At 40.3% G+C, this 21,546-nt stretch overlaps 2 protein-coding genes across 6 annotated transcripts in view; both read left to right on the top strand.

Annotated features, from left to right (window-relative positions):
- Positions 1–4,104: 4,104 nt before the first annotated feature.
- On the top strand, positions 4,105–18,931 carry dnpep (aspartyl aminopeptidase). Of its 2 annotated transcripts, none has more exons than XM_085447352.1 (15): positions 4,105–4,206; positions 4,542–4,632; positions 6,492–6,580; positions 9,102–9,215; positions 9,584–9,709; positions 10,570–10,694; positions 10,975–11,059; positions 11,366–11,473; positions 13,783–13,860; positions 14,291–14,371; positions 14,660–14,820; positions 14,981–15,020; positions 15,126–15,227; positions 16,154–16,321; positions 17,561–18,931. In XM_085447352.1, exons 1-15 carry the CDS (start codon positions 4,201–4,203, stop codon positions 17,609–17,611), a joined length of 1,425 nt encoding a protein of 474 aa, XP_085303478.1. In that variant the 5' UTR covers positions 4,105–4,200; the 3' UTR covers positions 17,612–18,931. The 2 variants fall into 2 exon arrangements, with proteins under 2 accessions (XP_085303478.1, XP_085303479.1); XM_085447353.1 differs by lacking the exon at positions 4,105–4,206 and adding an exon at positions 4,270–4,334.
- Positions 18,932–19,005: 74 nt separating this feature from the next.
- Positions 19,006–21,546, top strand: part of ptprnb (protein tyrosine phosphatase receptor type Nb) — a 62,746-nt gene continuing 60,205 nt past the window's right edge. For all 4 annotated transcript variants that reach the window (XM_085447350.1, XM_085447349.1, XM_085447351.1 and 1 more), the window contains exon 1: positions 19,006–20,418. In XM_085447350.1, the coding sequence (XP_085303476.1) occupies positions 20,319–20,418 (100 nt within the window). In that variant the 5' untranslated portion in view covers positions 19,006–20,318. The remainder of the gene's footprint in view (positions 20,419–21,546) is intronic.

Below are 21,546 nucleotides of genomic sequence, written 5' to 3'. Positions count from 1 at the left end.
AGTTTCAGTTCCATTTGTTTGTTTGTTTGTCTGTTTGTTAGCAGTCAAGTGTTTTTAAGGTATCAGCTCGAGCTAATTTAATTTTGGGGAAATTCAGCTCAAGGTCACACCAAATACACCAAAATCTGTAAAATCTTTATATTACCCACAATTTTTTTGGATCATTGTCAAACTTCACACTCCTTGGGGGACTTGAATGCCGAGGTTGGCTAAGCGTTTGACCTTGACCTTCATTGTTAGCGCCCAAGGTCAAAGTAAACCATATCAAGTAAAATATGATATGAAAGGGCATGAAGAGAGCTGTACAATACATGTTTTTTATTTTCAATACGACACTCTACAACATGACAATGACACTGTAACAGGCTAACGTCAGCATGTTGCAATAAGAACATCATAAAACATCAGTTTTAGTATAACCCTTGCCCTTCAGGTGGAGGTGCGCACTCTGGGTGTTCTTGTTTTAGATATTATCTGGTTATTCTTTCTGTTTGTTGCATCATGGTTTGCTTTTCCTTTGATCCTGGTTATAGTTTTGGTTTGTTGTTCTTTTTGTATTTTACTGTTTAGTAGTTTTTTCAGGAATGACATTTCCTCCCCTGTCACCAAACACTTATGCAGAAGTCTAATAACCATATGAACTTTGATTAGGAAAGGTTCTGTCATTCCATCATGTTTTTTGTCAGATAATTAAGCTAATCAGACGTCAATGTAGAAACAGTTAACACATTCATTTCTGACCAGGCTAACAGGAAGAAACACATTTCTCAGATGTGCTTTTATTAATCATTTTAATGATTATTCTTGTAGACTTTTATTATTATGTCTATTGTGGCTGTATGAAATGAGTCAAATTCATAGTCTTTTGTAGACTCAGTTAGCACAAGTTACCACCAGCTTTGGGGGGGGGGGGGGGGGGGGGGAATGATTTTTTTTCCATTTATTTTTTTAAGTTTTCTTTCAAGCCTGTAAATAAATCAATTTAGATTATTTCAGTCCACTGAATTGCCATGAAAATAGACTTAATCCTCATCCTTCCACCTGACATTTAACCTCCTGTAGCTGAATGTTGGGTCTTTTATGGCCAGCACCACCCTCCATGCTCTGGTGTGGACGGTGCAGATGCTAACAGACCTAACAAACCTATCTAGGTCAGTAAGGTTGTGGAAATGGAGCTTGACTCCTTAATACATAACCCCATGTTTGCCTACTGGTGGTGGTCAGAGGGCCCGGTGGCGCCTGTGTCCGGCAGCCTCGCCTCTGTCAGTGCGCCCCAGGGCAGCTGTGGCTACAAATGTAGCTTGCTATCGCCAGTGTGTGAATGTGTGTGTGAATGGGTGGATGACTGAATGTAGTGTAAAGCGCTTTGGGGTCCTATGGACTAGAAAAGCGCTATACAAATGCAGGCCATTTACCATTTACAGGTGTAAGAAACACTGATAAGCCTTCACACCCTCTCAATGAGGTGCTGGACAGTTTAGCAAAAGAGTCTTTACACCATGATGCACTACAGGAAATCTTTCCTACCTGTGGCCATCAAACTACACAACACCACCTGGACGTGCTACATCTTGTTTATATAGTTCATGGCATTGCTCACCTTTGGAGTATTTATTTTAATATACTGCACCTTGACTTGCACCTGGAAATGTATCCCTCTAGTAGGTCATTAGTGTCCTCTCCAAGAGCAAAACTGTAAACTAAAGGCAATGAAGCCTTCGTTTATTCAGGTCCACTAGCATGTCTAGTTATTATCATTATTGTTATAAAGTGATTGCAATTAAGGCCTGATGCTCATACCAAGAAATTATTCCAACAACAAATCCTCCAAATGAAAAGTCACAGCAGTTTTTGATTCTCCATGCAGGCATTCCTGATTGATGAGAGCCATGCATCTCTAGCAGGGAACTGGAGTTCAGTGCTCATGTTGTCATGGTTTGAACTGGAACAAACTTGTTTTTACTATGTTAAATACACGTTAAACAACTCAGTTTTCTGTGTTTCTGTCATGGTCCGGAGTCTGGTGACTCCATGTTTATGTTTTGTGTTTATTAATATTTTAGAGATTTCTGTTTTTTGTTATTTTTCTTCCAGTGTTTAGGTGTTCTCTGTGCTCCCCTTGTGTTCGTGTCATTTTACTTTGACGGTCCTTAGTCTCACGTCTGTGTTTCTAGCCTTGACTCCATTTAGTCTCGTCAAGTGTGATCAGTCCAAGCTGTGCTCTCCTCCTGTGTCCCATTCCCTCGTTATCCCTCAGTGTATTTTAGCCCTGTGTTTCTTTCTGTCAGTGTTGGTTTTTGGGTTTCTCCTGTTGTGCCCCCTGGAATCACCGGCTGTGGTTTCCCAGTTTTTTGTTATTAGTTTCTAGGTTTTAGTTTGGTATTGTAAGTTGTGCCACTGCAATAAAGCAGCCTCCTTCAGTTCATCCCTGTGTTTTGAGTTCTGCATTTGGGTCCTTCCTGCTGCCTGCCATTTCATGACAGTTTCAAGTGCATCTTACCATCCATCCAACCATTCAGGCATAAGCGGTGGAAAGACTTCAGTGACGTTACTGCTGTTTGGAGTTTTCTAAGTTTTTGTTTAAGTTTTTTTTTGTTTTTTGCTTGTTTGGTTTGTTTATTGTCTGTCAGCAGGATTACACAAAAAAATACTTGATCAAATTTGGCCTTGAAGGAACTTTGGCAATGTGCAACTAGAACAAGAACCAACTATCTAAGAACCAGTAGTTATTCTATTTTCTACCACTTATCCAGTCCAGTCTGAAGGTAACTACTCTACATATATTTCACAACCACTTTGTCACTCTGGCCACTAGAGGTTGCCTAACTTTAAAACATAACTGTAAGCTTTCCCTAATTGATCTATCCTGTGATTTTCTGTGTGAGGACTATTCTAAATCCCATACGATCTGAATGTGTTCAGCACTTCCACTGATCTCACATCTATTAATAAAGTCTGAATGCTAATGTGTGAGTATGTATTTTCATCCCTCTGGGCTTCCTCAAGAGCTGACAGCTGAAGTAAACCTCTCTTCAGCATTTTCTGCCTTTCCTCCTCTTCCTCCTCCTCCCTTGGTGTTCAGGACTATATAAGGATGGTTCCCCTGGTGATACAGTGATGAATGGCAGCATGGTGGGGGGATGGAGCATAAACACAGAGGTCTCCAGATAGAAAATAAAACCAAATGAGAACAAAAAAGAGGGTGATTTGGCTCTGTTAGTCTGCCTAATGAAACACACAAGTCTCAACAATGCATTGCAATTTTAAATCTGTTATTGGCACTGCAAAAAGACAGAAAATGATGGATTTTAGGAATTTAGTTTAAGCTCTTGTCAGTATCTGAAGCCTCTGTATGCTGCTGCTTTTGGTATTATTTTAAAACAGCTGATTGCTGTGCTGATTTTTTCTGTAGCAGTGTGGGTGTTAACACAAATATCTGATCAGCCAATAATATTAAAGCAATTCCCAAATGTATCTAAACACGGTCAGGATGACCTGCTGAGGTTCAAACTGAGCATCAGAATGAGGAAGAAAGGTGATTTAAGTTTGGATGTGGCATGGTTCTTGGTTTGAGTATTTCACAAACTGCTGATCTGCTGGGATTTTCCCACACAACCATCTCTAGGGTTTACAGGGAATGGTCAGAAAAGGAGAAAATATCCAGTGAGCTGCATTTATGAGGGAGAAAATGTCACAAAGCTTAAATCATGTCAAACTAGTTTCTTGAACATAAGCTAACTGTACTAAAATAACCTCCACAATAGAGCACCTGTGGTATGTGGTGGAACAAAAGATTGTCATCATGGATGTGCAGCTGACAAATCTGCAGCATCTGTGTGATGCTGTCATGTTTTTAGTACCTTGTTGAATCTATGCTATGAAGAATTGAAGCAGCTCCAAAGGCAAAAAAAAGTGGCTCCAATTTGGTACTAGCAAAGTGTACCTAAAAATTTCAATTCAGGGTATAATAAAGTAAAATATATCACAAAAGTGACCCAGTACAAAGTGTAATGACTGATATTAATAATTAAATGAAGGAATTAGTCTGAAAGCGGAGTCCTGTGAGAGTTCCATTGCGCCTCCTGGCCGCTGGGTGTCGCTGCTGCGCTGTTTGTGACTCTGCTCCTTTCTCCGCCGCTGTCAGCTAATCTGTCGTTGCTCGTCTTCTTTGTACCATTTCAGAATATCAAAGTCCGGTTAATGCAGGTAAGTGCCATAACAATGATTACTGTGGAGCCGTCACGTGGAGGCGGTGCTTCCTCACTTTAGTCGCAAAAGAAAAAGAAAAAAAGAGTGACGAAGAAGACGTTGAAAGCTCGGGGTGTCCCGATTAGGTTAGCTAGCAAAACACAGTTAGTTCCATTATCGGACAAAAACAGATCCTACATAAGAACTCAACTTACAGTCCGAAGTTGAAATTAGGCGCTAGCTGTTTGTCACGATTACTAAGATCTTGCTAGCTTTGCTGTCGCGTTTACTGTGATCAAGTTATTCTTTATTGCCCACAGTTTTCACACTTTTTATACTTTTCCCCCCTTTAGTCGCTGATCATGAAGAGCTCCAAAGAGGCCGTGCAGTCAGCAGCCAAAGAGTTTCTGCAGTTTGTCAACAGAGGAGTGTCTCCGTATCACGGTAAAGTCTGCAAAACTCTGGATTTATCCCTTCAAATGTAATAAAATATGTATCATACGGAACTTACGTACATGGCAGCGTTGAATGTTTTTTATCCAAGTTCCAAACTGTACCGAACCAAACTCCGTTTATAAATCTTTGAATTTAAAGTCCTGTTGAAGCTCAGCACCCGTTTATATGAGGTAAAGTATTATTGCAAACCTTCTCCGTGTTGTCAGAGGCAGGCTTTTACTTCGGCGACCATGTCCAGTACTTAGTAAGCATAATAAGAAAAAGTCCAACTTCTTAAAAATGTTACTGGTGCATGGCTGTTGTAGCTCGCTTATTGAGAGTCTTACTGGCATATTTGTATTGGCAGTACATTAGAGCCACAGAAGGAAAATGAATAAATGGGGAAAAAAGAAGGAGCTGGAGGTGGCTAAAGATTTGAGGAAAATAAATTTGGAAATTTCAAGATTAATATTGCAAATTTACACAAAATGTGCATGTGGTAAACATTGCCACCCATTTCTGAGGGAAAGAACTACCAAATTTACAAGGAAAACTTGTAATTCATAAGAAAAGATATAAATAAAATTCTATCAAGATGGAAAAAAAATGAAAAATGCATTAGAAAAAAAATCCTCCTACAAATTCATGAGGAAAAAGATGACATTTACAAGAAAATTGGCAAAATTAAAAAAGGGGAAAATTCTGAGAAAGAACTGGTAAAATTACAAAAAACTGAAACAAATACATGGAAAATACTTAAACAGGTAATAAAGAAAAAACACCATTAAATTAACAAAAATCTATTGAAATTATTATTGAAAATTATTTTTATTGAAATTATTGAAAAATTAAGCAGTTATTTGAATTTACCATTGCTCTTATAATAAATGCCCAGCTGGAAACTGAGGTTTATTTTCTGTCTCTAAAGAGAAAGTTTTCTCATTTAATAAAGTTTGTTTAACAAGCAGCTGAAAGTAAAACAACTTCAGTAAAGCAGCTCCAGTCACATACTATCCAGTTCAGTATGTTGTACATGACACATGCATTATAGGAGTCCACGGTATGCCACTCTTTTCTTTGTGGTGTAATTTTAAATTTGACACCTGTTTTTCCTCCCACCAAGTTTTTTATGCTGACAGTTTGTTGCTTTTGTGCTTTAAAACCAGTGAGAATCAGTGAAGAGAAGGCAGCAGGTTGAGTTTGATAGGAAAGACGGCGAGTGTCTCTCTGTTGTAATCAGAGCATAAACGGGTCCTCATGTTTCAGCATTAACCAGCTGAGATGCAGTTCAGATCACCTTTGAGCCAGAGAGATAAGATTGAGATGGAACAGATATTTCATCATGTCTACAGCCTTTGCCCTCTGAACTCTATCCCCAAGAACAAATAAAGAACCAAAGAATTTAAATAATTTTTCAGTTCCTTAACGGGAATGAAGTGCAAAAGGTAATAACGTTTTGCACTTTTTTTGGTTTATTTTGGTAATTTAATTATTGAATTGGTAGCATCTTTTAAATAGCTTTCGCACACTTGGTTGAGAAGAGATAGACATTTTAAAGTCATGTCTTTGCTCTGAAACTCATCTCTACCTCATTTTAGGCTTAACAAAATCTGAGTTTTCACTAGTTTGAAAAACAACTGAAAAGTAGAAAATGGCTCCCATTGATTTACTGAGGAGTAGTTAAATGTGACAGTGAGGTCTCTAAAACTCAGTCTCTGTTGTCTCAGTACTTTAATCAGCGTTGAAAAGTAATCATGACAAACAACGCCCAGAACTGACAGTAAGGCATGTAGTCAGACTGCATAGATCAGTTTGACTTTAACAAAACCAAATAAACTTCATGTTTCCTCCACTTTCTCGCCCTGCAGTGGTTGAAGAATGTCGCCGGCATCTGCTGGAGGCTGGGTTCATCGAGCTCAAGGAGACGGAGCAGTGGGACATCAAGCCAGCCAGCAAGGTGGGGTAAAAAGTAGTAGAACAGAAATCTAAATGGTTCGCACAAGATTGCACTCTCAACTGTACAGGGAGTGCAGAATTATTAGGCAAGTTGTATTTTTGAGGAATAATTTTATTATTGAACAACAACCATGTTCTCAATGAACCCAAAAAACTCATTAATATCAAAGCTGAATGTTTTTGGAAGTAGTTTTTAGTTTGTTTTTAGTTTTAGCTATTTTAGGGGGATATCTGTGTGTGCAGGTGACTATTACTGTGCATAATTATTAGGCAACTTAACAAAAAACAAATATATACCCATTTCAATTATTTATTTTTACCAGTGAAACCAATTTAACATCTCCACATTCACAAATATACATTTCTGACATTCAAAAACAAAACAAAAACAAATCAGCGACCAATATAGCCACCTTTCTTTGCAAGGACACTCAAAAGCCTGCCATCCATGGATTCTGTCAGTGTTTTGATCTGTTCACCATCAACATTGCGTGCAGCAGCAACCACAGCCTCCCAGACACTGTTCAGAGAGGTGTACTGTTTTCCCTCCTTGTAAATCTCACATTTGATGATGGCCCACAGGTTCTCAATGGGGTTCAGATCAGGTGAACAAGGTGGCCATGTCATTAGTTTTTCTTCTTTTATACCCTTTCTTGCCAGCCACGCTGTGGAGTACTTGGACGCGTGTGATGGAGCATTGTCCTGCATGAAAATCATGTTTTTCTTGAAGGATGCAGACTTCTTCCTGTACCACTGCTTGAAGAAGGTGTCTTCCAGAAACTGGCAGTAGGACTGGGAGTAGAGCTTGACTCCATCCTCAACCCGAAAAGGCCCCACAAGCTCCTCTTTGATGATACCAGCCCAAACCAGTACTCCACCTCCACCTTGCTGGCGTCTGAGTCGGACTGGAGCTCTCTGCCCTTTACCAATCCAGCCACGGGCCCATCCATCTGGCCCATCAAGACTCACTCTCATTTCATCAGTCCATAAAACCTTAGAAAAACCAGTCTTGAGATATTTCTTGGCCCAGTCTTGACGTTTCAGCTTGTGTGTCTTGTTCAGTGGTGGTCGTCTTTCAGCCTTTCTTACCTTGGCCATGTCACTGAGTATTGCACACCTTGTGCTTTTGGGCACTCCAGTGATGTTGCAGCTCTGAAATATGGCCAAACTGGTGGCAAGTGGCATCTTAGCAGCTGCACGCTTGACTTTTCTCAGTTCATGGGCAGTTATTTTGCGCCTTGGTTTTTCCACACGCTTCTTGCGACCCTGTTGACTATTTTGAATGAAACGCTTGATTGTTCGATGATCACGCTTCAGAAGCTTTGCAATTTTGAGACTGCTGCATCCCTCTGCAAGATATCTCACTATTTTTGACTTTTCTGAGCCTGTCAAGTCCTTCTTTTGACCCATTTTGCCAAAGGAAAGGATGTTGCCTAATAATTATGCACACCTGATATAGGGTGTTGATGTCATTAGACCACACCCCTTCTCATTACAGAGATGCACATCACCTAATATGCTTAATTGGTAGTAGGCTTTCGAGCCTATACAGCTTGGAGTAAGACAACATGCATGAAGAGGATGATGTGGACAAAATACTCATTTGCCTAATAATTCTGCACTCCCTGTATATGCTGAAATTTCAGAATTTGTATTTGTAAAATCTGACCATGTTCACTAACTATCCAAGGGCTTTTATTTTGGAAGTATCATGATAAATGTCTGTAAACGTCTAGGGGCTTTTGTTTTGAAAATCTGACATTCGATTTTGTTTTGGGAAAAAGAGACCCTTTAAAGTATCCTGGTAAATTTCTATAACAGTTAAGGGTCTTTTATTTTGAATATTAAATGTGTATTTTAACATCCTGAAGTCCTTTACCTTGTGTGTTATGTGTATGTCAGGTAGACTTTTAATACGAAGGAAAATTATCCTGGTGAATTTCTATAATTTTATTCATTTTCTGCAACAATCAAAGGATTTAATTTTCAAAGTTTTGCATATGTCTGAATGTCCTCATAATTTCCCAAAAGTAACTGGGGACCTTTTATTTAGGAAAAAATGACCCTTTATGATATTCTGGTGAATTTCTATAACAGCTGAGGGTCTTTTGCTTTGAATATCTGACTTTCATTTCACATCCTGACAAGTTACTGTAACTAACGGAATTTTTTATTTTGAAAAAGAATAAGAACACATTATTTTGAAACTGTGTTTGAGATTTCTGTTAAGTTATAATAAAGTGGGGGTATTTAATTTATCTGCATATGGCTGAATTTCATGATGCTTCCTGTCATAATAGCTTCCTAACAGAAGCTTTTATTTTGAAAAATGTGCATCTGTAGGTTTCCTCCTATAGTGCAAAGACATGCGTGTTAGGTTAACTGCTGTTTAAATAGTTTTCCATTTGCTCTCTCCATTTGAATCTACCAATCACAAGCAGGTTGTTTCTGATTGGTGGACTTGCTTCAAGGGAGACCATAATGGGGATAAATTTGCCGTCTTTCCCGTCTTCTCTCTGCAGTACTTTGTGACCAGGAACTTCTCCAGCCTCATTGCCTTTGCGGTGGGTGGACGCTACCTGCCGGGAAACGGCTTCTCTATGATCGGCGCCCACACAGACAGCCCCTGCCTCAGGGTGAGACTCCGCCCACTCATTCACCTGTATCAGCTCTTTGCTTCCACTCTGGATGCAAAGCCAAACCATAGCGGGGAGGAGCTGAAACATGAGGAGAGTGAAGCTGAGCCGATGCCGAGAGTCATGAGGAATGGTTTTTATTTTACTATCAGCTTCTTCCTCTCATGTTTAGGAGGGTGGACGCCAAAGGAAATGCTGCGTCTGTCTGGAGAACCAACATGGTTTTGTTTTAGTCATTTTAAGGTCTTAGAATAATCTGAAAACTGAGGCAACCTCATCCAAATTCTTTGTACCAAAAGAAGGGAAGAAAAATCATGATTGTGTTTATTTTTTGATTGTGAGATTATTGATTGTGTTTGTGCTTCCAGGTGAAGCCGAGGTCTAAGAGGACCAAGCAGGGCTGCCTGCAGGTCGGCGTGGAGTGCTACGGCGGCGGAATCTGGAACACCTGGTTTGACCGTGATCTCACCATCGCAGGCCGCGTTATGGTCAAGGTAGTGTGATTGTTTTTATGTTTACTTCTGTGGCTTACTATTAAATCTGTGCTGTCTGGTTTTCTTTGGGGTTTGTTTTTTTTATTTTTTTTAAGCTGTACAGAATATAACTTACAGAAATGTTAAATTCATTGTAAGGCTCAATTGTAAGGTTTTGGTCTTAAATTTGATATAAATATGTAGCTATTTTTCTGTAAAATAAAATGTATGTAAATTTATGACCAAAAACATGAAGCCATTTTCTTTCTAATCAGGAAACTGGTTTGCTTTCTATGCGGAGCCTGACCATCAGCTTTGACCCATTCCTCTATAAAATGTCAAACTTCGGTGCTGCTTTTTTTGATGACATTTATCGAGCGCACCACTGAGGACGAGAGGCTAAATGTCTCGCCTACAGCTGTCAGCTCGAGCCAGACTGTGACACAACAGTAAACCCGTTTAAATGAGTAGTCGAATCGCTTTTTACAGCAAAACATCACAAAAACGCAGCTGCACGATTCAGAAAATTCAGACAGGCAATACCTTTTTCAAAGACCACTATCAGTCACCTTAACATTATTGAAGCAGCGTGGGATCATCTTCTGTTGAGTCCGTTGAGGGGAAAAAAAACAATATAACAATCAGTAGGAGCTTCGACAACAGTGACATATTCACAACTGTTTCTGATTACATGATCCATACTGTTGATTTCCTCTTAATGTGTGCATGCAGGAATCCCTGTTCAACTTTGGCCAGAAAATAATTAACAAATCAATGTAGAACCGTAAACTGGGATCCTGTTTTCCAAGCTAAATGTGGCCCACAGTTAGTTTATGTAATGTCCTTTTGATATGATGGAAACTCCATATTTTTTACTTCAGAGTGGCGGGAAGCTGGTGAATCGACTCGTTCACGTCTCCAGGCCTCTGCTCAGGATCCCTCACCTGGCCATCCACCTGCAGCGGGACATCAACGACTCCTTCGGGCCCAACAAGGAGAACCACCTGTCAGTTACTAAACGCAACACTTCTATGAAATGCACCACTTTTATTGAATTTGTTACAGTGGAAGCTCATATTAAACATGGACACAGGCACAAATAATAAAACCTAATCCCCGTGAACACTTTATTTCGGGCTTCTATTCTACCCTTGGATCTGCGTGATGTCATAGATAGGCAGGGAAGCCTGTGTGTCATTGCCTTTTCTTGTTCTATTTTTAGTCCATCATTGATGTGACTTTGAGATGAGCTTTGGTTTATAGTCGGTATGTTTCATCTGTCTCAGTGTGCCCATCATCGCCACTGCCGTCCAGGAGGAACTGGAGACAGGCTCGGCGTCCTCTGGAGACGCCTCCTCTGCTGCCAGCACGGTAACCCCAACCTACAGATCTGTAAAAAGCCCTGAATGGGATTACATTCATTCATCCAAAATTTGGGTAAAAAATTGGTATTAAAAGCTCTTTCAGATACCTTAAAATGCTGAGATACCTTGGCCTGCAGAAGCTGGGAAATGCCAAATATTTAGATCATTTTGAGGCCTGAGTAATCTCTGGAATAAGAAAAGATAATCTATCAGATTTGGTGTCTGAAAGCTAAAGATAAACCGCGTACTTTCAGCTGACATCACAAACATGAGTCTTAAAGATGCTGCGTTGTGCTTTGTGTCCCTTCCTCAGGCGGAGAAACACCACCCAGCGCTGGTGAAGGTGCTGTGCTCGGAGCTGGGAGTCGAGCCAGAAGCTCTGCTGGACTTTGAGCTGTGTCTGGCTGACACGCAGCCTGCGGTGAGTCCGCGAGTAAACCATTGACTTCCTGTCACTTTCAATGCAGTGATGATCCCAGGAAGTCGGCCGATGTCTTTAGTTTAATCAGTTTTATGACAGCTGGCACAGAATCCAAGACAAACACATGCAGAATTTGTTTGAATCAGGTCAGTAGATCCAAAATGATCATGTGTTTGACTGCCAAGAAGAACCAGCATGAAGAGAAATGTGGACGAACTGATAAATGAAGGCAGACTGAGGCTTGGGCACACTCAAGATTTAGCTTGAAAATGCCATCAATTGCATTAGTAGGCTTAAGTATCTGTCACAACAAAGGAAGGAGAGCGATGTCTGCACAGTTAGCTCAGGTTGACTCTGCAGGCATTTCAGAGAAACTTAAAGCGACTAAAACTCTAAAACATCTTATGTCAGGTTTCATTTCAGATGTGTGAATAAAACAAGTTGAGATGGAGCTTCTATGGCTCTGATTTTATTCCAGTAAGTTAGATTAATTTGAGTATAGTTTTTAGAGCACCGGTTCTCAGCAGTGTGCTTCATACTGTAAAGACCTACCGATAGAGAGAGAGAAGCTTATAAACGTAAGCCTAATTTTATAAGTAGAGATGGTGTCTGTCTCCTGAGTCCAAACTGGGAGCTTATTCCAGAGAAGAGGGGCCTAAAAGCTGAAGCCTCTGCCTCCCATTCTACTTTTAAATATCCAGGAACTACAAGTAAGCCTGCAGTCTGAGAGCGAAGTGCTCTGTTGATGTGATACAGTTTAGACAAGAAATGATGGGCTCTGATTATTCAGTACTGTGCAAAAGTCTTGAGTCACCCCTCATATCTTTATATTTTTGCTAAGAACGTATGAAATGCGCGCAGCAATTTATTGAAGCATGCAGAAATATGCCACTTCTTTTTTTCTTTTTCTTTTTTTTGTCCTCCACTTGTACGGGTCCCTCAATTGTTTTTTTTTAAGGACACGCTGCACACCATGCTGAGAGACACCAAGTTTTCAGCTAACCGCTCTTTGGGAATCACCTCGCTGGTGAAAAATACTATTTCATGTCTGTCAAACTGTGTTGTGTTTGGGATTTTTCATAGATTCAACTAAAGAAATGGTAACAAATTGTGTTTTTCTGCATGAAGATACAATTCAAAATTGGCTCTTTGCTAAGTTGATAATTGAGTAAGGTACCCTTTTCATGCTTGAATGATTCATAGGTCAGCGTTAAGGATTAACTAAAAATGGTAAGGTACAACGATTGGACTGAAAAAGCAACAGCTGTCCAAAGAAACACTTTGAAAGAGCTTCAGAAAGTTGGGAGAATTGTTGCTTACAAGCACTTTCAAAATTACAGCAAAGTCTGGAAGCAAAATGTAAAGAAATGATGGGGACTCGAGGCTTTTCAGAGTAGTGTGTGTGAGAAGAAGGATTTTAAATTCAGTTCTTTGATGTGTTTGGGATCAACCGGAGGCTTTTCAGAGAGCTTTTAGAACAGCTTCATAATGATAAGATGTTACAATGAAGTAATAAATGTACCAGTTATTTTTTTCAGCATCACTCTGAGACAGGATTTCTAATTTTAGTGATATTGATCAGATGAGAGAAAGCAGTCTTCCAGATTCAAACACACTATAAGGCATACAGGAGCTTCTCCTCACACTCTGTTTTTCACCTCGAGGACTCTGTGAGACTTCCAGCCTCGGTTTAAATGAAACTCCTCAACAGTTTTATGAAAGAGGGTCGAAAGGGCAGACTCTCATTCTGCTCACTTATTCCAGGCATGTTTGATAGGGACTACTTGCTGGAGTAAAATTTGTGCAGCGTTGGTGACTATATTTGAAACAGTGGAGATATGTCTGTGAAGGTTCTTAGTCATCCAGGTCATCGTAGTCAAAGGAGCTTGCATGAAAGGCGTCTGGACTTCTTTAAATTACTTGAAGACGTTTCACCTCTCATCCGAGAAGCTTCTTCAGTTCTAAGGAACTGAGAGGATCATCAGGGGGTCCTTTTGTCCCTCTGTGGGGGGGTCACTCCCACTAGGTTTATATCTGGGACTCTCCACCATTTGACCTTAGAACTGAAGAAGCTTCTCGGATGAGAGGTGAAACGTCTTCAAGTAATTTAAAGAAGTCCAGACGCCTTTCTTTGCAAGCTCCTTTGAAACAGTGGAGAGTTATGATGGTACTTACAGTCTCTTTGTACCAGTGTGAGTTATGTATATGAGATTGAACAGAGTTTAAAGTTTTTTTTAAATCTGACCGTTTATGTTCTGTAAGTCTAGTAACAAAACATGAGTCGGCGCCTTCCTCTCTTGTCTCTGCAGGCTTTAGGAGGCGTGTACGAGGAGTTCATTTACTCTCCTCGTCTGGACAACCTGCACAGCTGCTACTGCGCCCTGCGGGTCAGTCGCTTTTCCACCTGCTGCAAGCACAATTTCACTTTTACTACCAGGCCAGAAAAAGAAAAAGGATTTATTTCTCTTTTTCTTCTTGTGTCTTTCATTTTGTTCCCACTGCTTGAAAAAAACCCTTTATATGTATATTTTCAGTTTATTTATAGTTCTTCAACATTAAATGCAGCAAATGTGTTTTGTTCTGTTGTTTAGTTTAAAAATAATGGAAAGATTTACTTTAAAAGCTTTAACATTTGAATGCTCTGAATGAAAATGTAAATAACTGGCATTAAGCTGGGATTCAGTTAAATGAACTCGTGCTAATTTCTTCCTCACAAAGACTCTCCCAAATGTTTTTCACATATCTCACAAAGCAGACGGAGGTTTTTAATCACACCGAGCCACGTTTCTCAGTCCTCACTTCCTCTTTCTTGCTCAGGGGCTGATGGAGTCCTGCACAGCAGACTCTCTGGCTAAAGATCCCAACGTCCGTATGATCACTCTGTACGACAACGAGGAGGTGAGTCCACCAAGCTTTTAGAGAGGAGACTGGGCCAGTGTGGGGCAGCCAGAATACCAGAGAAGCAGGCAAACAGCAGCTTTAGTGTCTCATAATTAAACAGTAATAATAATAATAATTAAAAGCTCCTCTGCAGGTGATTCTGAGATGATGCGAAGCTGCTGTTTGCTCTGGATATCTCACGTGAAAAAACGTGAAAACAACCAGCAGAGCGATGAAGAATGATGTCATCGCCTGCAGGTGAAACTACCTGGGTGTATTTTTTACAGTGTGGCCTGTTTCCTGTAGGTGGGATCAGAGAGCGCTCAGGGCGCTCAGTCCAACCTGACAGAGCTCATTCTCAGCCGCCTCGCCTCCTCCCCCTCCAACCTCACCGCCTTCCAGCAGGCGGCGCCGCTCTCCTTCATGATCAGCGCTGACATGGCGCACGCCGTGCACCCCAACTACCAGTCAGTATCAGCATGAGATTACGTGCTCTCAGACATTTGCACTAAACGGTCATTCGAGAAAAAGAAGGCGTTTTAGATCATTAAGATCAGATAAAACCTGTAATCGCTGGTCTTCATTTGTATTCTAGTTTGATATGTTTTTAATTTTGTTTCCTCTCAGGGAGAAACATGAGGAGAACCACCGGCCGGCTTTTCACAAGGTGAGTCAATTTAATTGCTATTTAAAGTTTAGGAGACTCACCAGGTGGTTGATTTCCTGTGTGATTTTTTTTTTTTTTTTTTGTTTGTTTGTTTTTTTGTTTAAGGGCCCGGTAATCAAGTTCAACAGCAACCAGCGTTACGCAACTACGGCTGTCACCGCCTCCATTGTCAGAGAGGTGGCCAGCAAGGTCAACGTGCCGCTGCAGGTAAATTGAGAACTGAGTGATGGCATTTGTGTGATTGTAGAAGACTGTTTGCAGTAAAAGTTAAGAAACAGGAATTAAAACGGTGGCGTTTATGTCACTGTAATTCATGAAGAACTCAGCTTGTTTTCTGTGATACCAGTATTTGTATAAAAGCACATTTCCAGATTTTTCCAGATGTTTACATGTTATGTCCTGGAATTAGTTGCAAAGATCCAGCTTCTCCAGTTCCATTACTGATACCAATGGATACTAGTGTTACGTTAATAAGCTGTATCCCTCACTGTGAGGAAGAGACTGTGGCAGCATCAGGTTCGATTTAAACAATAAAATAAAATGTGACAAATGGATCGACCCAAGAATGTCATTTTATTGAAGTGGAATGTATTTGTAAAATAATCAGACAAAAGGACCACTGGGTAAAGGACCGAGTTTAAATGCAATCTGTTACTAGCAGCCTGTCACAAAAGCACATTATTTGTTCTCCTTTCTTTATTTGAATTTATGAAATACCAAAGTTAACACAGTTTGACGGACATAAAATAATATTTTTGTACCAACAAGGTGATTCCTAAAGAGCTATTAGCTGAAAACTTGACATATAAGGACACACTAAAAAAATCTGAGGAAACTGGAGAATTGGAGGACAAAAGAAGACTTGGCAGGAATAAAAAACTATCGATTACTTAAAGAAATGAGTAAGAGAGTTCAGACTGTGCTGAAGAATAAAGGTGGTCACACCAAATTTATTTACACTATTCTCATTTCAATTCATGAGCGTTATTAATGCACTTTGCTGTTTTATATAGTGTAACTCGTTTCACCTTTCCTTGCTCCTTGACCTGCAGTGCCTCTTAATACCCACTAGAGGCAGTTTTTATTTTTACTCTAACTTAATAGTCTGAGCGTTCCTGTTGGTCTTCTTGTAGGACGTGATGGTCCGTAACGACAGCCCCTGTGGAACCACCATCGGTCCCATCCTGGCGGCCCGTCTCGGCGTCCCCGTGGTGGACATCGGCTCCCCGCAGCTCTCCATGCACTCCATCAGGGAGATGTGTTGTACATCCAGTGTCCTGCAGAGCACCACCCTTTTCAAGGTAACAGATCAAATTGGGTGTGAATTATGTAGAGCTAATTAATAGACCAGCTGGTTTTACTTTTGAATTCACACACATAATAGCTTCATAAAGTTTGGATTTCCTGCAAGATCTGGCAGCTTCATCAGCAGTTTAATCCAAACATTCTCTGTTGCTTAGGTAAGATTTGTGTGTCTCCCCTAATTCATGACCTTGTAAATTTATGTTTTCTATAAAGGACGTGATTAATGAAGTATAAATACCAAAAGTGATGGTTACATGGTAAAACACAACTGACTTTAATTGTTCTTATCATTGTTTCAGTACTTTGTCGTAAGTCTGCAGCTACTTTTGAAAGTTGCTTAAATAAACTTTAACATACAGACACTGGCCTCAACTTCTCAGATGTAACACTTTAACTTTGTCTTACATCTTTTGGCTTTTTGGTTTCTGTTTAATGGAGACGTCTCTTGCCTTGCTCCTGCTTATCAAACAGATCCCTTTATCTTGTAAAGACAGAATTTTCCTCATCCTCAGCCACCTCTCATGTGGAGTTCCCCAAGGCTTAGTCCTTGGTCCCATTTTATGTTTTTATGTTTTTATATATATATATGCTTCCATGCTTTGGACTCATCATGTTTGGAGCCGCTGCCCATCCATCTCTGCTATCTCAATCGAAACAAAACACCACATCGCCCCCATCCTCGCTACACCGCACAAGCTACATATTTTATTAAATTGATTTAAACCTTTTTTTATTGATTATGCCATGTTTTATTTGCTGTTGTTTATTTGAGTTTGGAAAAGCGCTTTATGCTATTTTTTTATCTTTCTGTCTGTTCAAACCAAGGCTCTCAATCTGGGGCCTGTTCAGTCATTTTTAAGCCTGTATAAGCCAATTATTGAACATTTTATAAACTTACATTTCTCTTTACATTGTTAATATTTTGAGAACCTCCATGGTGCTTTACTAATGTATGTCTACTTGTCAACTCCTAAGTTACTGAGATAAATAGTCATGAGTGCCTGAGCTGACAACGAAATATCCGTTTGTCACAGTTCTAGTCAGAATATGTCAGGTTTGAACTGTCCAGCTGTGGCATTAGAATCAAATTAAGTGATCTCATTGCTGGCATTTGACAGAGTTCTTTTAGGTTATATTTTTACCTGTTATTGTGCTTTTTCATCTACTTTAAAAAATCTTAGTGATATTAAACTTTGCTGTCACTTCCTGTTTTCTGCTTCTTCTCGCTTCTTCAGGGTTTCTTCGAGTTGTTTCCCACCGTGAGGAGCACGCTGGTCGTTGACTAGAGCTGGGACAGCCACAGCTGATCGGGAATAAAGGATTATACAGACATGTCATTCTCAGTGAACGACTGCATTATTTTAAAATCTTCTGCAAATCTGCAGTGCTTTATTTGTGATTTAAATGCCAAAAAAACATATCTTTTAAAATCACCTGACCCCCTCAGAATCAACACTTTCTTAAAGTATATAGTAACTTTGGTATATTTAATGAAACCAGGCAAAATTCAACCAGTATTTTAGTGTTTTGGATCTTTCATAGCTTCGAGTACACATGACGTTATCAGGGCTGAAAAGCACATTTAAATAGTTTTTTAAAAACTGCAGCCAAATCAGTTTGTGGCACTTTGAGTGGGTGTAAATCTGAAGAGTAAATCTTGTTTCTATTGATCTGTTTTCTGATGATTCGCTGGTGAAAACTTTCAAATGTGCACTTTGGGTCAACTTCTAAGGGACATTATCACCATGCGTGACAGGCGGCCTGTTAAAAAAAGTTTTAGGATATGAAAAGTCTCCTTTTTTCCTTACATTTGGATACCAGGCTTGTCTTCTAGTCGTGATTCCTTCTGCAGTTGAAATAACTTTTAACACTCTGAGCCACATTCATACATTGGTTTATTCTCTCCCCTTTAAGCACTTTTTCACCATCTCACACACTTACACTCCAGTACTGTGTGGGAGCAGTTTGAGATTCAGTGTCTTGCCCAAGAACACTTCGACATGCCAACAGAGACGCATGAAGTTCACATGTTGTGTATAATGATTTAGAAATATAATAATGCAACAAATTAACTTTCAGTGCATCGAGATCAGTGGTCCTCTCTTAGCGATATATGAACCAGATGTTCCCACCTGTACCTCAGACTCACCTGATCATGTTTACATGTTATTTATGTTTGTCACCAATTTAAATCAGATTGGAGCTTTCCAGGGATACTGGATTTTGGGTGTATATTTGGCTCTGTTGCAGTTCTGAGCAGAGCTTAAATGTGTATATGTTCTTGTGAAATTTGAACAGATCAAAAATGCTGGAAAAATAATGCCATGATGCACGTCGAGGGACCTGTAACATTAAATATACTGAAGTTACTGTACTTTATATAAAATGAGCTGATTCTGAGGTGATCGAGTGGGAGTGAGAGTGGGTTGAATCCTTTTATAAAAATGTCTTTTCTTGTGTGTGGATGATTCTAGGTTTTAAATCTGATCTTGCTGTAATTGTGTTCGATTATATCGGACGAAAAAGCTGCACTACTTCAAGACCTCATGTCTTTCTTATGAAATGAAATTGTGTAGAAGAAACTTTGGAAAAAAATGTTTAAAATCTCTTCTGTCTCGCCCTGTTTTTATTACTTTCTTGTTGGTGGAGTCGGTAAACACGGAGTGGAGGTAAATGTGAATGTTTCATGCTGCAGGAGAGGCTGCAGTAATTGAATTTCACCTCCTCTGTTTTAATAAAATGCAGCGAGGAGCTGGATGTGCCGCTCTGCCAAGTGCCGGACAGTTTCTTGGCAGCATGAGGAGGACTTATGAGCCATATCAAGATGCAGCAAGAAGAAGGCACTCCTTAATCCTGCTTTTAGTCTCATGGGCTCTGTTAGAAAGTCAATTACAATCCTGTTGGGGAATTCATCAAAATAAATCACCTGAAATTACAAAAATTAGGTGAAAAACAAGCAAGAATGCTGAAATAAGTGAAATTAGAAAGAATTGTGGCTGCTGGTTAAAACATATTGAATAAGTTTGTTGTTTTTATTGTCATTTTGTTGAATATTACAATTTTCAAAGCTTTTTAAACTTATAATTTTAACAAGTTTGATCAAACGAATACATGCATGGTACACAGAGGAGGATATTTTCAGTGTTTATGCATTTATGTGTTTTTCTAACCCTTAAACATCTCAAGTGGTTCAGATGACTTTAAAACCGTTCACATATTTTTGCAAATGAGCCTTAAAAGCTCTGGATAGAAACTTTAGCCCTCGATTAAATGAATTTAAAACAATCACTTGTGATGTGATTGATAGTACAAAGAAAAGAGAAGTAGGGGTAACTTTGAAGGACGAGTGTGTGAATAGTGCTGTGAAGGTCAGGCAGGATCGTGGAAATCAAAAATGTGATGTGGAGTGGGCACCTTGCTAACCAAGCTTTCAAGCATTAGCTAATAACGTAGCACTGCACCTGCTTGTCCAAATATGGTCACTTATGGTGACATTAAAAAAGACAACAAAAGAACAGGGCTGAAAACATAATTAAAGCTTAAAAATTGAGTTCAAAACAGCCACGTTTGATGTCACGTGGCCACGTCCATCTTTTATATACAGGCTATGGCAAACACTTGCGTGTGTTTGAAAAACAGTGTCAGAGATGATGACGTTAGCCCCACTAAGTCATCCTGTATTTTTTTTATTATGCATCTAATTTGCACATTTTCTAAATATTACGGACACCTCTTGCAGTTTTACGTCTGCTGTTTCTACTTAAACTCTGGATTTAATGACGCTTTTAATGATGTTTCCTTTAGTTTTTGCAGTTTAGCGCCTCCTGTGGCTCGGATTATCCACCCATCCCTCCTCGCTCTCTCTTTCTCTCTGCGTCTCTGTCTCTCAGCCTCACTCTTCCTCTCCATCCCTCCTCCAGCAGCAGCTTCTCCTCTGACATGGAGAGCTGGTAGAAGCGCAGCGGCGGCGGCGGCTCTCCCCTCCTCGCTCCGATGGATGTTGGATGTACCATGCGGTCACCGCGGCTCTGGGCAGCTCTGTGCCTCCTCCTCCTCACCGCCTCTTGCCGGCTGTGCTCGGCCACCCGACACGGTAAGAGAGTGGACGTGGATCTGATGCGATGTGATGGAGACAGATGCACTTCCCTCTTAATAAAGTGGATCTGTCCACCCTGCGACGCGCGGTGCGTAAATCACGATTTCCCCGAAGAGGAGCTCCCCGCTGTTAGTGACCGCAGCACTGAGCCGCCTCGGTGCACTTTGTGCTCACGTTTCACTTTCTTTGCAAAATATTTTAAAGAGTGTAAAACCTATTTTCATCGGCGTTTACTCAAATTCACAGCGGGGTTTGTGAAAGTTGCTCGTTGTCTCTACTGGATGTTTTTCAAATACGGTTGAACATAATCTGGATTCAGCGAGTTTTGCTCGGCTTTGACACTCCTGCATAAAAAAGTGCAGAAAGTGAATAGAAATAACACATGAAGTGCCTGTTCTTGCATTTCCGTTTGTCCGCCTCTGAGGTGTTTACCTCGGTGCTAAATTGCGTGAGTGACGCAAAAGCTGTGACCAGGGGTCGGCTCGGATGTGTCTGAGCGCTCAGATGAATCATTTTGTTGATCACAAACAAACAGAGCCAAAACAGCAGCAGGAGAGGCAGAGAGAGAGGGAGGGGCGAGGGCTGGGTTGGTTTGTTTTGGTTCACAGTTAATTTGCCTTCACAAGGAGCCAACATGATGATGATGTAGAAACTGACAGGGAGTTATTTTCATGCAGGGGCCTCTGAGGTCACAGCAAGATCCATGAGAATCCAGAGGAGCTAAAAGCCGGATCAAAACACCCTTCATTGTCTTTATGTGGAAAATTGTTTTGGCAACGCCGAACATCTGACTTGTAAATGCAAAGTAGAGTGACTGCCACAGTGTGAAAAATAGCAACAGCAGGAGTTCACACAGTCTGCTAACAGAGCAGTTTAAAAAGAGCCAAATGGACAAGACGTTTGCTGCCTGTTTTATTAAGCTGAGCATGAATCTAATAAAGCAGCAGTTAGAAACATTCATATCCAGACTGCAGCACCTGCAGGTGCTTGGGCTGTTTGCACTGTGGTCTATAAAGATGTGCTTCATGAAGAAAATGTCTTTAAAAGCATTTAGGGACTTAAGATCAGACATTATGAAGTCAGTAATGTGCATAAACGTACAGGAAACCATCAAAGCGAGCCTGC

The sequence above is a fragment of the Copadichromis virginalis genome, linkage group LG23 (genome assembly GCF_057382275.1).
Source record: "Copadichromis virginalis isolate Kocher_CV1m ecotype Utaka linkage group LG23, C_Virginalis_male_GT1.1, whole genome shotgun sequence".
Taxonomy (NCBI): domain Eukaryota; kingdom Metazoa; phylum Chordata; class Actinopteri; order Cichliformes; family Cichlidae; genus Copadichromis; species Copadichromis virginalis.
The sequence above is the reverse complement of the archived record's forward strand: the minus strand, read 5'-3'. Positions and strand labels throughout refer to the sequence as shown.